This window comes from Tiliqua scincoides, chromosome 1 (genome assembly GCF_035046505.1).
Source record: "Tiliqua scincoides isolate rTilSci1 chromosome 1, rTilSci1.hap2, whole genome shotgun sequence".
Lineage (NCBI taxonomy): Eukaryota > Metazoa > Chordata > Lepidosauria > Squamata > Scincidae > Tiliqua > Tiliqua scincoides.
This window is the reverse complement of record NC_089821.1, coordinates 50401335-50417701: the sequence shown is the minus strand read 5'-3', so window position 1 is coordinate 50417701 and position 16367 is coordinate 50401335. Positions and strand designations below refer to the sequence as shown.

Below are 16367 nucleotides of genomic sequence, written 5' to 3'. Positions count from 1 at the left end.
TGCACTCATGGAGTTCCACGCACCTTTTCATTGGCTCTGCCTCCAGCAGCAGCAAAGCACATTCCCACTGGAGAGGAATTTCCCTGCCTCCACCAGGGAAAAAGCAAACCCAGCTGACATGTATCATTTGATGGCAAGCCGAGAGCTTAGTAGCTATACCACTGTAGCAGCAGTTCCAAAACTTACTGTGGTAAAGGCACTCATATTTTGCAGTGGCCTCTTCTTCCCAGTTCTCTCAGGCATTTTGGATCATGCAATTCTCATGAGATTTCAGGCAATCCAAGATGGCGACACCTGGGAGAGCCAGGAAGATGATACATTCTGCAGAGACATTCTGCTGTGCCCCTGTGAGTTCGCACCAGCACCCTCAGGCACTGTGGCACAATTTGGGAACCTTTGCACTGTAGAAAGGGCAGTAGAATAAACTTATGACTGCATCTACATGTAGAAAACATGAACTACCATGATTCATTTACTACTCAGTCAGCCAACTTTGAGAAAGAAGGGGTGGGTGCAGGACCCATGAGAGAGAGGTAAAGTGGGTAATTTGTACCCAGGCCCAGGGCCAAAAAGGGAGCCCAGGGCCCAAAGGAAGGGGCCCAGAAATTTCCTGTGATCTCACATTTTCCTGACTCTGATGGACTTACTGTCTATGTGGGATGCTGGGGGGATATTTTGGGCATAGTAGTGGCTGCTGCCACAAGCCATATGCACTGAGCCGAGGAATATATATATATATATATATATATATATATAACAGTATTTATATACTGCTTTTCAACTAAAAGTTCACAAAGCGGTTTACAGAGAAAAATCAAACATATGACACTTCTCATCACAATGTCAAATCTGGAACGAAACTGGTCTTCTACAATAGCTCTATGGCTGTGGATCTGTTAACCATGAAGGAGTATATGGGAGCTCAGGGACCCAGCTGCAGAAGCACATTTTGATACACAAAGGACATTTTTCATTCTGGAGTGAGCCTAAATACAATGCCGCTAATTTTCTCCAATGATTTTCTACATTTAAAAGATTTTAGAGATAGGATTGTATTTGGTTTTCATATTACCGTATCTAACTGCTGACACCATGTGGGCAGATAGACCTGGGCTCCACATCACAAAGTCTAGTAGACCTGAACTCCAAAGACTATTCGAGTGCCTCCTGCGACCAAGTGCCTCATTGGAACAAAGTGCAAGGTAAGCAAGTTTAGCAGCTGTGTGAGTTCAGCAGTAGGGTGAGGAAGCCAGGGCCCTAGATACTGCTCTTCACTTCCTTGAGAAGAGGGGCAGTAAATACCAAATAAACATAGCTATGCAGTCAGATAGTGGGGTGGGGGCTATCCAGTGTTTTGCACTGTCACATGTATGACTATATGCCCCTGGGGCATAAGTTATGGGTGTGCTCTCAGTGCAAGGAGCTCCAAGGACTCAGGGAACGAGTTTGTTCCCTTGGAGCCTTGGTTGTGGACCCAGAGAGGCAGAGGCAGGGAGAGAGGGACCAAGGGGAGACTTCTGGGGATGTGCAGACATCATCCCACACTCAGATGGGTAGCTCCTCAGCTGCCGGGGTAGGAAGTCTCAGGGCTGGAGGGCGTCATTCTGGAGAGGAGGGAAACAATCTCCAAGGGCAGACCCCTTCTTCAGGGGATAGGCCTGTATCCAGTTGCACTAAGGATACTCCTCGACAGGAGGGGGGTCAGGGGCTTCTTGTAGTGGGTGATTCAATTGTCAGTAATATAGAGGGGAGGGGGTCTATGACAGATGTGAGGGCTGCATGGTGACTTGTGAACATCATGCAAAGGTTGTGGTCATCATGTCTTGTCTAGATAGGCTGGTAAAGAGGTGGCTAGGGAAAACATTGATATAGTGGGTATAACAGAAACCCGGTAGAATGTGGAAAAACAGTAGGATACTGCAACCCCAGGTTATAAACTCTATAGGAGGGACAGGGAAGTGGCTATCTATGGGTGCAATTCTACAGCGCCCTTGGGCCGACACAAGTTCCTTGTGGCAGTGCAGGAAGGCCGCAAACATGCTGTAAGGCATGTTTGCGCCTCCTTAATTGGAAGCTGGGCCGGCATCCAAGAAGCGCCAGCCTGCGAAGGCTGATGCAAGTCTCCATGCCGGCTTCCTCTCTCAGGCTTGCATCAACCCGGCTGGGCGGGAGGAGGGCAGGCGGTGGGCAGGCCTGGGGTAGGCGGTTATGCTGGATCCCAACCCCCGTTCCTGGGGAGGTGACCTCAAGAGGTGGCGCAAGTCCGAGAGACCCATAGGCGCCAGCGGCCCTTACTCAGAAGTAAGGGGAAATGTTTCCCCTTGCCTATGGCTGAGCCAATTATGGCCACAATCCTCTTGGCTTGCCTGTTCCAGCGCAGGATAGGATTGCACCCTGTGTCAAAGAAGAGGTAGAATCTAGCAGAGTTGAGATTGAAGGCAGGACTGCCTCCACCATAGAATCTCTGTGGGTTAAACTTCTAGGCCCAAGGAGTGATGTAATAGTGGGGACGTGCTATCATCCTTCGGATCAAAAACCTGAAGGGGACCTCGAAATGAAGAAACAAATCAGAGAGGTGTCAAAGAGGGATAGGGTTGTATTAATGAGGGATTTCAATTATCCTCATACTGACTTGATCAATTCGTTCTCTGGTCATGAAAGAGAGACTGGATTTCTTGATATGCTAAATCAGGGGTGTCCAAACATTTTGGCAGGAGGGCCACATCATCTCTCTGACACTGTGTTGGGGGCTGGGGAAAAAATTAATTAATGTACATTTAAAATTTGAATAAATTTACATAAATGAATTTATTAGAGATGGAACTTATATGAATAAATGAAGGTCTTGCAATAGCTCATGGCCTATAAAAGGCCTCGCACAAAGCAAGGCTAGCCTTTCCTTTGCTGCCACTGCTGCATCACAGACATGAAACAGCAAGTAGTGGAGGGAGCCTTTGTCCCACAGCTCAGGTGAGAGGTCGAACAGTCATCCTCATGCTGGGAACAGTTGCATTGGGCCAGCATGGGCTCTAGCAAGTCTCCGGAGGGCCAGAGGCTAACTGGAGACTGGGAGTTCCCCGAGGGCCGGATTGGATGCCCCTGAGGGCCGCAAGTGGCCCCCGGGCCGGGGTTTGGGCACCCCTGTGCTAAATGATTGACTTGGAGCTGCTAGTCATGCAGCCCACCAGAGGACAGGTGACTCTGGATTTAATATTGTATGGTAATCAGGACCTGGTTAGGGATGTTAATGTTACTGAGCCATTGGGGAACAATGACCATGCTGCAATCCATTTTGCCATGCATGTCGAGGGAAGAGGGCCAAGCAAATCTTAAACAAAAACCCTTGACTTCTGAAGGGCAGGACTTCCCTCAGATGAGGAGGCTGGTCAGAAAGAAGTTGAAAGGGAAGGTAAAAGAGTCCAATCCCTCCAGAGTGCATGATGGTTGTTTAAAACAACAGTAGTAGAGGCCCAGCGGAAGTATGTACCGAAAAGGAAAAAGGGCTTGACAAAGTCCAAGAGGGTGCTGCATGGCTAACAAGCAAAGTTAGAGAGGTTATAAAAGGCAAGGAAGCTTCCTTCTGTAAAAAGAAGTCTGCCCAAATGGGGAGAATAGAAAGGAACACAAACTCTGGCAAAAGAAATGTAAGAAGGTGATACAGGAGGCCAAGAAAGACTTTGCGGAACACATGGCCACCAACATAAAGGGGAATAACAAATGCTTCTTCAACTATGTTAGAAGTAAGAAACCTGCCAGAGGTGGTTGGCCCACTAGATGGTGAGGGAGGAAAAGGAGAGATTAAAGCGGACTTAGCAGAGAAATTAAAAGAGTTTTTTGCATCTGTCTTCATGGCAGAAGACCTTGGGCAGTTACCACTACCCAAAAAGTCCTTCCTAACTAAGGAATTAAGGCTGCAATCCTAACCACACTTTCCTGAGAGTAAGTCCCATTGAACAAAATAGTACTTACTTCTGAGTAGACCTGGTTGGGATTGTGCCCGAAGTCAGATAGAGGTTAAAACAATAGATGTTTTAGACCTGATAAATTAAAAACTAGTAAATCACCAGGCCCAGATGGCAACTACTCAAGAGTTATGAAGGAACTGATGAATGAAGTTGCTGATCTTTTAACTATGATTTGTAACTTGTCCCTTAAAATGGCCATGCTGCCAGAGGATTGGAGGATAGCTAATGTCATACCAAACTTTAAAATGGGAAGGAGAGGAAACCCAGGAAGCAACAGGCCAGTCAGCCTAACATCTGTTCTGGGTAAGATAGTAGAAAGCCTCATTAAAGATAAAATCTTAAACCACATAGAAGAACAAGCCTTGCTGAGAGAGAATCAGCGTGGCTTCCGTAAGGGAAAGTCTTGCCCCACAAACCTTTTAGAATTCTTTGAAAAGGTCCACAGGCATGTGGATGTGACAGAACCTGTGAATATTATATATCTGGATTTTCAGAAGGATTTGGCATGGTCCCTCACCAAAGGCTGCTGAGAAAATTTCATAGAGAATATGGGACACCTTCCTTACAAGGAAAGGTTGCAGCTCTTCAGGCTCTTCAGTCAAGAAAAGAGGTGCCTGAGCAGAGACATGATTGAGATATTATGCAGGGGATCGATAGAGTGGACAGAGGGATTCTCTTTTCCCTCTCACACACCAGAACCAGGGAACATCCACTAAAACTGAGTGTTGGGAGAGTTAGGACAGAAAAAAGAAAATATTTCTTTACCCAGCGTGTAATTAGTCTGTGGAACTCCTTGCTACAGGATGTGGTGATGGCATCCAGTCTAGATGCCTTTAAAATGGGATTGGACATATTTCTGGAGAAAAACTCCATTACAGGTTACAAGCCATCATGGGTATGTACAGTTTGAGATTAGCTGGTCGCTCATTATGTGGGTAGACATTTTTTTCTGTCATCCAAATTGGCTGTGGATGTCAGGTTTTTCATCTGTCCCAGGCAAGGGAGGGAAGGTATATTCAGTAGGTTTCAAGCATTAAAAATTGGTCACTGCATTTAATAAAGTAGCACAAGTTCAACCCACTTGCAATCTGGTGTCTTCACTGGGGTGTGTACGCGTAAATGGAATGCTAGATGCAGGGAGTCGGTAGCAAAATGCAAGTATCTTATGGTCTTCTGTGTGCTCCCTGAGGCATCTGGTGGACCGCTGTGAGATACAGGAAGCTGGACTAGATGGGCCCTGGGCCTGATCCAGAAGGGCTCTTCTTATTGCCACCCTCCCTCCACACTGTTTAACCCACCCACCCCTTTCAGGAAGGAGCCCAAAAGAAACTTTGTTTCCCCAATAAAATTCCTCTCAGAGGCCCTGGGTGGGTGGGTTGGTGTGAGAGAGTGAGGGTGAAATCCTAACTTGTGCTAGAAACAGGAAAGCCAGCAGGTATGTGCTGCATCCAGCACAAGTCTGGGGCCAAAAGCAGTGCAGCCGGAGGCAAGGGGAAACTTTTCTCCTTACCCCATGTCATGCTGTAGCAGCCCCAGTGGGTCTACTCAGATCTACGCCACCTGACAAGGTGGCGCAGATCTGAGCAGAACAGAGTAGCCAGTGGCCATACCACGCTGCCCGGGAACAGGACTAGGATCTGGCATAACTGCCAGATCCTGCCTCGTCTCCCACTCTTATTTGCTATTACTTTAGCAAATTATTTCCTACTGTTGTCATTAACATTGCTATTGTTACGCATGATATTTTGCTTTACAGTATTCACAGCACTTCACATACCTTCAAGAAACTTTTCAACAACCCTGAAGAGTAGGCCAGTATTAGTATCCACATACTGCAAGAGTGCAGGAGGCTGAAGCTAAAAGTTATTAGCTTGGTCAAGGCCACCAAGTAAATTTACAGCTCAAGCAAGACTGAAACTAGGGATTTCCTGATTCACCACTTAATCTGTCTTAGCACATTGCTGAACTATTCAGTCACAAACAAAATGAAAAGAGAGCCTAGAAACATCCAGCAAAGGATCTGTTGTCACTTGGGAGCAGCTTGAAATCAATAGGCATAAACTAGTAGGAATGCAGTTCCCAACCATGACAATAACTGGAAGTTTTCCTTCCAGTTTCCTTTCCTTCCTTCCTTATAAGAAGCAGTATGGCTTAGTGATAGTAGAACACTGTGATCAAAAGGACTCAATTCCAAGCCTCACTCAGTCATAAAGTCATGAGCCAGTCGTTATCTTGCAGTTTTGACCTTCCTTGGAGGTTTGTTGAGAGGTTAAAATGCAAGGTGGCCCCTGAGCTATCTTGGAGAAAGGGAGGGATAAAGTTGCAATGACATTTTAAAATATATATACTGATTTTAATGGGATATGATCTGTAACCTTAAGCTATACCTGCCCCTCTCAGACACAAAGAAATGGTCACTTGAACAATTTGGTCCCAGAGATTAAACTTTCATAGACCACTCCTCTTGGGGTACAAGTTCCTTTCTGAAAAGAATGAATGCTTCCAGTTGGCCACTGCCTCCTAGCATATGTTAACAAAAGTAAGTAGAACACACAGTTTTTGCAGAAACTGAGAGCTGAAATGATGATACCTTTTCTAACTGTTGAATTCCTTCTTCCACACAGCATATGGATGCCAACGTCCTGAGAGTCTGAGGATACAGGCACCTGAAACAATCCTGGCGGCAGATCTTAAAGAGAGCAACGATGCCTCCTTCCTGTATAAAAGTATCAGGAGAAGGAATAAAAACCAGTTGAAGTATATTATCCCTCCAGCCTGATGGTGCGCATTCACTGCTGGTTTAAGTCATAATTCAGGACTGGTTTTTCTTCTTTAAGTGATTTCTTCTATCAACACAATAGGAACAGAGAAATGTTAAGAACAAACCAAACATGCATGTTTTTTGCAAATTGATGATGAAAAAATAATTTGCAAATCCAACCTTGTTATACAGTGATTTTTTTATGTACAGATTTGACTCAACATGAATGGCCACTGCAAATGAGAAGGAACGTGTTGATCCCTGGAGAAGGGGAAAAAATCCATCCCTTTAAAATAAAAAAACTGCTTTTCTTACCATTATAGAGAGATAGTCATGCAACAATCATTCCATTCTTCAGCTGAGCCAGGCAAAGGCAGAGGATCCTTTGCATTTTCTAATTGCAAAGGTATCAGCAGCAAATCCCAGAATCAAACCCCTGCAGATGTCGAGGCACGGCCTTATTCCATTAGGAGCAACGAAGGGGCAAGAAACCTGGAAGTGAGTCTTTAAGGGCACAATCCTATCCCCTTATGTCAGTGCTTTCCAACACTGACATAAGGGTAATGCAGCTCTGAGGTAAGGGAACGAACATTCCCTTACTTTGAGGAGGCCTCTGTGAGTGACACCCAACTGCAAGATGCAGCACATGTTCCATTGGCACCGCTATGCCAGTACTGGAAAGCACTGACATAAGGGGTTCGGATTGTGCCCTAAATCTATTTTTCTACTTTTTTTTGGTCCACATATTTTTTTTATCCACTAACAGTTCCGGAACAGCACCCCAATGGATAACGAGGGATGACCTGTATGTATGACTCAGTGAGAGATGTGCTTAAGCTCCTGGCTGCTACCTTTAAAACATATATTTTAAATTAAATTTGTGGTGAATTGCCACCAGCATTTCTAGTCTTGTTATCATAAAATTCTTTTGAAATATTTAAACAGGTTCTTTTAAGCATAAAATGTACTTAAGTAAAAAAAAATTCAAAATCAAATCAAAAACCTTTATTGGCATGAACAATAAAACCAGGGTGTGAAACAGTACTACTGTTGTATGCTTCGTAGCTACTGGACATATATGGTTGGAAGCTCTGTGTGTATGCCAGCAGCTCCCAGACACCGTGTCAGAGCAGGTAAGGTGGAGGCACGGCAGTTTGAGATGGTTCAGAGTGGGGATGAGGCTGATGCAGTTCTGGGGTGGGAGGGGAAGGCTCTCAGTGGCAGTAGCATGTACCAAGATCTCCCTTTTCCCAGCCCAGCATGCCCCAAGGCTCCTCTGACACACACCAGCTAAATAGCTGGAGTAGGTCTAAGGAGACCCATTCGCAGTTAGGTGGCTTACAGGGAGGTAAGTAAAAATGGTTTCTACTTGCCTCTCCCTGACCATCTGGTTGCCCCCCACCATTGCTTGCAGCACACGCTCTGTCAGTGTCATGCATTTTGTAGGATGGTGGGGGATAGGATTGGGTGCCCATCTCTTACACAGAGACTGATCTCTTTGTCATCGACAGCCTCACAGTCTAAACAACTGCAATGTATCACCAGTTACTACAGCCCATGTTAGACTGTACTACTTCTCTCTAGCCATCCCTTCAGACAGATACAAACCCAGGGGCTGGGTCCTGCAAATGAGATGCAAACTCTGTCCTCCCATCTACTCAGGCAGTGTTACTACAGGGCCTAATAACATCAACCATATCTTCGGGGGCTCAATCACCTGTTCATTCTTCAACATAATTATGCCATGACCTGCAACACTACCAGTGGGTGGGTGGTCTGAATCAGTGTAGAGCAGTTTCCTACATTCCACGTAATGCAATTTTGTTCTTGACAAAGATCGAAAAGGTCAATCTCCACAAGACAGGCAAGAATCCAATGTTCAAAATGGCACATAAGAACCAAACAGGAGACTGTTGAAACTCCCAGGAGTTTCAACATTGCCACTGGCTGAAGGACTCCCTTCAAAACTGCTGAAGAGAATTTATCAGCAAGTTCAATTCTGTTCAAGTGTTCAAGCAGTTGTAAACAGGATACTCTGTTCTTATCATGTATACATTTGGAATGTACAAAGACATGTCACAGACCTACCTCTATTCTTGCACTTCAGGGCCTTTTGGCCTTATTTACAAAAACATCTTTTGTTTCTACTCAGGTATGCGTATGATATACCTGACAACTGAGGATAACACTTCATGCATCTCATGAACTGGGCTTTAGTTCATGAAAACTTATGCTATGATAAATCTGTTACTATTTAAGATGCTACAGTACTCTCTATTGATTTTGATAGTGCTTAACCATAAGGTAAACATTGCTATCTATTTAGTGAGATTATGGTATCTTATTTAAATAATTATTTACAATAAGAAAGGGACGAAAAGAGCTGCAATGACACCATGGCTCATCGTGAGGTAGCAAGTATGCCAGTAACCTACCAATATATAATGGGGCAGAGGATGATACAAAAACTGGTAAAGGCATAGATACATTTTATCCTTCTTAGGACTGCTGAACTTCTGGTCATCAGGAATGTCAATACTGATTTTAGTGGAACTGACTTGCAGATCAGTATGCTTAAGATCTCAGCATTAGTGATTTTGCAGTTTCATTATGTTATTCTTTTTCCCTATTTCATTTGCATTACACAGCAATAAGGCAACTCAGAAAGCTTTACTGGCACAGGAACAGCAAAGCAAAAGTGAATGAAATTCTATCGATTGATTTCTGGAATGCAAACTAAATACAAATGCTACCATCCTCCTGCCACTTTTTTTTCCGAATCGTCCAATAATTTTATAGGGGCTAACCCAGAATAGTTGTAATAGAACTTCCATCAAAATCTGTTTTGATTCCCTGTGAAAAGAGAACAGATCCTCTTGGGCTGCTTTTAATTTAGAAAAATAAAAAGAGTTAAAATGAATGTGCAGCACAACCTCTGAACACGGTTTTCATGTTATGATTAAATTTTAGCACTTTTAAAATTCACCATAGTGCTTAGTAGAAATTCAGTACCCTATCACAGAACAATATTTGGCTAAGAGCCCAATCCTATCCTCAAATGGACTGTAGTATGCAGCAGTGCTGGTTCCAATGCATGCAATAGACCAGCTGGGGACTATGATGTGATGGAAATTTTTTTACTTACCTACTCCTATTTTTTTTTACTTACCTATTCTGCTATGCCATGGTTCCCGATTGGCCTGCCTGAATCTGTACCAGCCCTTTCACTCCACTGCTGCCACTGATATCTGCCACCTGCCCTCTCCCAATATGCCCCAGCTAGCCCCGATCCCTGCCCTGATCCTCCCCCTCTCCACTTATGCCCCAACCACAGTTCACCCCCACCATCAACTTACCAGCAATGGCAGTGACTGGGAACTTCATTGGTGTGCGTGCACAGTTGCCAGCCACTTGCACAGGTGGCCCTGTTCTATGTGTCATTGCTGCAGATGCCATGCCAGTGGCCTGGGAACGTGAGTTCCATCAGCAAAAGGCCAGATAAAATTGGGCTATTAACTCCTATACAATGAGTAACCGATAGAAATTATAGATGTTCCAGAATAAAGGCAGACATATGAAAACAACTTCATTGTTTCTGAAGGGAAGTTGACATTGTTTCGAAATGCACAATGAATGTGAGGCATGCTTCACTAGGAAGGCAAGAAAAGTTGCCAGGAGATATTTCACTCTTTCCCTGACAACTTCTTGGAATGTTCTTGAATAACATAGAAATCAGAGTACCGACCCTTGTTCTCATCATCTCTAAGGGTATTCAAGAAGGGCAACCATCTACCTTCCTTAAAATCATACTGCTCCTACACTCTAAACCACATTCTGGACCCTTGAAAATCTTTTTCATCTCCTTTCTAGTACTGCTGTCACCTAAATTGAGAACAACTCTGAATATTATAATCTGACTTTCTCATTCCTCTTGTAAGGAGGCTTTACTTTACTTTACTAAGGCCTCTTTGGTGCTCCAGGTCTATAACTGCCTTTGCTTGTAGAAGCCCATAGAAAGCAAAGCCTGCAAGGAGAAACCCAAAGTGGCCAGTTTCAGCTCAGTCATCGTTGTCCAGCTAGATTTACAGTCATCCTGTAAAGTTAGGGGAGCAAGGCCAACTGGGCAGAAAAGCAATCTTAGCCAATGTAATATGATAGATAACCATGTTCTAGCCTAGACCCTAATCTGGCCAAAGCATTACATCTCTAAATGCATTACTACACTGGAAATAGTACTTATTTTCACATTGACTCAAATAAAACCATGATCTGTATCAGTGACACAATCACACATGTTCACCACTTGTTCTCTTTTCAGACTGGATGTGCCATGTACAAATGTACAGAATTCTCACACACAGGAAAGGCAGAGCAAGAGTGCATCCTACATAGCACAAGTATCCCAATATTTGACCTGAAGTGAGGCTGAGCATTTGTGCATGTTTCAAGCAAATGTCTGCAGAATCTTGAGCCTCTGCAAACTACCAGACTGATCATTCACAAAGGATTGCTCACAAAAGGTCAAACCTTTGTGAGCACTGACTGCTTGCAAAAGTTCACAAAGATTCAAATGAAAAAGAACCTTAGAGAGTAGGCAATACACTTTTGCGGCATATTCATGTATGTCTCAATTCAGTGGGGGAAATAAAGCTTCTTCTTTCCCCCAAAACTAGCAGGGCTGAGGGCTGCACAATGTGCCACCCTTGTCTTGACTTGAAATGCTGGCAGCAGAGGCAGGCAGGAGAAGATCTTAGCCAGTTAGGCTGCTTCCTCTTAAACCAGTTTCTTTCAGTTGTAAGGGATCCAGTGGAGTGGACAACTGACTTCGAGAATACATGCCTGAGAGGGCACTGACAGCAATCCTGCCCCCCCCCCCCATTTTTATTAAAGCTCTCCCAACACACAGGTGAAGGACACACGTTCTCTGAAGTCAATTTTGGCCCCTTGTCTGCATAATATTTTTCCCTACATTGTTGGCCATGTCTACACTGGCTTTCTGGATCTTGGTGACTACACCAAAGCTACAAACCAGAACATGTCTGATCAATCAGCTTTCCACTGTCAGGGAAGCCTGATGGAAGGGACTACAACTCCCTGGCAGAACACCTGTTTTGCACATGCAGTTGCACTTTCTGCATAAAAGGTCCTATCTTGTATCCCCAAAATCTTCAGGTAGGGATGGAAAGGATCCCTGTCTGAAACGCTGACAAGCTGAAGCCAGTCTGTGTAGACCAGGGGTCTCCAAACCCCAGCCCAGGGACCAGATGCGGCCCGCGGTCAGCCTCTATCCGGCCCGCAGCCAGCCTCTGATCCCCTGAGAGACTCTGGCCCAGCTGACCAAACACAACTGGAGTTGTGCTTCTGGGGTGGAGAAATGGGGGCCATTTAAGTGTGTGCTTTATTTCTTGGGCTGTGTTGGTGCTTGGAGAAATCCTGGGCATTTGAGCCTATTCATTTATTAATTCATCTAAGTTCCATCTCTAATGTCTTTATTTAAATTTTATTATTTAATTTTTTTCCAGTCCTTTTTTCCGGCTATTTGATGCAGTGGCGTCACTAGGATTCGCGTCACCCGGTGCGGGAGGCCTGCGCATCACCCCATGCAGTGGGCAGGGCAACGACCCAGGTGGTAGGTGTGGTGATGTACCAGCGCCGCGCCCCAATGGTTTTTTGGCTGTACCTTTTGTTAGAACACAGATATTTCAATGTGGTTTGTTGCACTGCATTCTGCATGAAATTACGCATTGATGGATATATAACATGATGGTATTATTCCTCCAAACTCTGATTTTAGTGATTTTGAAAACTTGTAGAGAGAGAGAGAGAGAGAGAGACACACACACACACACACACACACACACACACACACACCCCATGTCAACTGACTAACACCTTATTGCAGCAGTTCTCAAACTTTTAGCACTGGGACCCACTTTTTAGAATGACAATCTGTCCAGGACCCATTGGAAGTGATATCATGGCCAGAAGTGACATTATCAAGCAAATTAAAATAAATAATTAGAAATAATTAAATTAAATTAAAATAAATAATTAAATAAGCTGGAGTCAGTCCTGTGCCACCAAGTGAATCTACTCTGAACTGCAGCCTGTGAGCCCTATGCATGTCTACTCTGAAGTAAGTCCCATAGTGGTCAATGGAGCTTACTCTCAGGAAAGTGTGAGTAGAATTTCAGCCTGTGAGCTCAAGCCTATGCATGTCTACTCTGAAGTAAGTCCTATTGTGATCAATGGGGCTTACTCTCAGCAAAGTGTGGGTAGAATTGCAGCCTGTGAGCTCAATACCTATGCATGTCTACTCTGAAGTAAGTCCCACAGTGGTCAATGGAGCTTACTCTGTAGTCTTCCTGCAATAACACCCCCCCAAAAAAGAATAAGTGAGATTTTCAGCCCTCCCCAGTTCCCAGTTTAAAGTTCTTCTATTTCAGGCATATCAAGATAAAGACCCACCTGGCTTTACAAATGCAAATAGAAAACATGCCCCTTTCCAGTTCAAACCTCTTTTTTGTCCTTTTTAGTGGGAGTGGGGGAGCTGCCTTCTGGAGCATTTGTTGCACTTAAGTTCCATCGGATCGGGACCACTCAGGTGTCCTCACATTCCCCTTTGCCTGGCCTGACCAACAGCCAAGGCACGTCTGCCTACTCGCGAGTAAATGCTACCGTGAGGCTGCTTTGCTTTCCATAGGGCTCAATAGACTTGCAGCTGGGAGGGAGGAACCTCCTTCTTGGGTGTTTTTGGGGGCTGCATTCATTAGATCAGGACCATTCTGATGTCGTTGGAGTCCTCTCTGCCTGCCCTTTCTGATGGACTATGGCAAGTATGCCTACTCGTGAGTAAACGCGCAATATGGCTCACTTTCACTTTCCATAGGGATCCATTTATTTTTTCTTTCTGGTTTTTTGGCCATAACTTTTGAATGAAAGGATTCCACTCTGGTTTTTTGCATTCTGCTGGACATTCCACATCCAACAGTGTATGGCATGACAGGGTACCTCCTGAAGCCGCGATTTTAGCGTGTCCTCCCCCCAGGGCATGTCACCCCCCCAGCGCGTCACCCGGTGCAGCCTGCACCCCCCACACCCCCTAGCAACGCCACTGATTTGATGCGGCCCTTCGGCCAAAAAGTTTAAAGGCCCCTCATGTAGACAATAGAGGCGCAGGTGAACCAGTGATGCGCAACTTCCTCTGTTGAAAACTCCAACAATATGAAGTGTCTGAATATGACCAAGCCATTTTATAAATGTATGGTTGCATGAATAATAAACAATTACACAGCACTTATCCTCAATCAAAGGCAACATGGGCTATGTAGAGTTTATCACTAAGCATTTAAAAACCTGTACAATTTGTCAGTTAACAGAATGACACCAAAACCATCAGGTTTTGTAGAAGAGCTCTCTTTCATTTCTACAGCCTTATTAAGTGGAAGATTAAATGGATGGCACTGCTACCCACTGACATCAGTGCATTAGCTGCAAACAACTATGTGACAAAAAGACTCCATGTTCTCATCTATAGCTGATGGAATGTGAACTATCTGCATACTGTATCCAAGAAGCACAGTATATTAATTGCAAAGAGGCTTATGTCACTTAAATCTACTGGGAGAAGACAACACAGTTTTGGTACACGGGGTCCCCTCTCTTCCATGGCTGCAATGCATTTGCCCCATGCAAAATGGAAGATTGCCAATTCCAAAGTTAGCCCAAAGTAACAAGAACCTGCATTAATAAGCATACATGCCCCTAGGGAGTTCAAGATGGTATACATGAGCTTTTTGCTTTCTTCCCTCACATTAATTCTGAGAAATAAATTGGGCAGAGTGAATGACTGGGCCAACATGATCCAATCAAGCTCATGACTAACCAGGCATTTGAAGCTGATAAAGAGCATCTCTCTATCCACTCTGTCCATCCCCTGCACATACAAAATTATGCAGAGGATGGACAGAGTGGATAGAGAGATGCTCTTTACACTCTCACACAACACCAGAACCAGGGGACATCCACTAAAATTGAGTGTTGGGAGAGTTAGAACAGACAAAAGAAAATATTTCTTTACTCAGCGTGTGATTGGACTGTGGAACTCCTTGCCACAGGATGTGGTGATGGCGACTGGCCTGGACGCCTTTAAAAGGGGATTGGACAAGTTTCTGGAGGAAAAATCCATTACAGGTTACAAGCCATGATGTGCATGTACAACCTCCTGATTTTAGAAATGGGCTATGTCAGAATGCCAGATGCAAGGGAGGGCACCAGGATGAGGTCTCTTGTTATGGTGTGCTCCCTGGGGCATTTGGTGGGCCGCTGTGAGATACAGGAAGCTGGACTAGATGGGCCTATGGCCTGATGCAGTGGGGCTGTTCTTATGTTCTTAAGTTAGGTTTCCCTGGCCCAACAGCCCAAGCTTATGCATGTTTACCCAGAAGCAAGTCCCATTCTGTTCAATGGGTTTTATTCCCAGGTAAGCGTGTATAGGATTGTCACCTGATACTCTGTCCTCTACACCATAGAGATCTCAGTGCATTAAAGAAGATAAATGCACACTAAACGGTCACTATATGATGGCCACTCTCATACAGCAATCTGTTTGTATACTGTGGCTTACCACTGCAGATTGGGCAGTTATCTTCACATCACTACAAACTTCCAAATTAATCTGTTGGAAATGGCACACACCAGAACCTATCCCACCCCCAGCAGTAGCCTCCCTGCCCCTTTTCTCTCCTCGGACAGCAATTCTGAGGAGACCCATTGCCAAATGGGAGGCTTACAGAGGAGAAAGGGAATTTAAGGGCACAATCCTAAGGGAAAGTTGGGCTGGTGTAAATCCCTTTCGCCAGCACCACTTTGAAGGGAGTTAGGCCAGTGCACGGATGTGCACCAGCCACCCCGTGCTGCAGTGTGCCCTAGAGGACAGGTGAGTTGTGCTGGCCAAGCTTGGCTGGTGCAGGGGTCTGGGAGGGGCCTGGGGAGGGCGGAAAGGAGGCTGGAGGGAGGCATTCCAGAGCAGGGGGAGGGTGAGCAATGGGCGTTCCTGGGGGCAGGCGCACAGAGAGCGGGAGGCGGGGCAAGACCCAGCGGTTATGCCAGATCCTAACTCCCATTCCCAGGCAGCGCAGAGTAGCTTCTGGCTTATCCGTTCTGCTCAGATCTGTGCCAAGTCCTGAGACCACTGGGGCCACTGCAGTGTGACATGGGGTAATAAGGGGAAGCGATTCCCCTTGCCTCAAGCTGTGCCGCTTTTGACCCCAAACTTCCACTGGATACAGCACAGGCCTGCTGGCCTGCCTGTTTCCAGCACAAGTTAGAATTGCGCTGCCCGCCTCATTTCCCCTCTGAAGACTTCCCCCTCACTGGATACAGCATACGCCTTTCCAGCACAGCTATACCAGTGGGAGGGATGAAGGATAGGATTGGGCTGATAGATAGCTAGTAACATTTTAGATTGTACTTAACGTAATGTATTTTCTTAGAAAGAAATATCGTTCAATTTTACGCAGATAACACTTCGTTTAAAGTGCTGTGCTCAGGTTTAAAGTGCTGTGCTCAAGACACATGTTGGGAACTTGGAAAACATTCAAAGGAGAGTTTCACAGATAATAAAGAATGTAGAAGGCTTA

At 45.1% G+C, this 16367-nt stretch overlaps 1 protein-coding gene across 1 annotated transcript in view; it reads right to left on the bottom strand.

The window, feature by feature from the left end:
* Positions 1-16367, bottom strand: part of INSC (INSC spindle orientation adaptor protein) — a gene marked incomplete at its 5' end in the record, with an annotated part of 106802 nt that overhangs the window by 82792 nt on the left and 7643 nt on the right. Inside the window, one exon of the mRNA XM_066634678.1 lies at positions 6556-6681. Within this exon, the coding sequence (XP_066490775.1) occupies positions 6556-6681 (126 nt within the window). The remainder of the gene's footprint in view (positions 1-6555; positions 6682-16367) is intronic.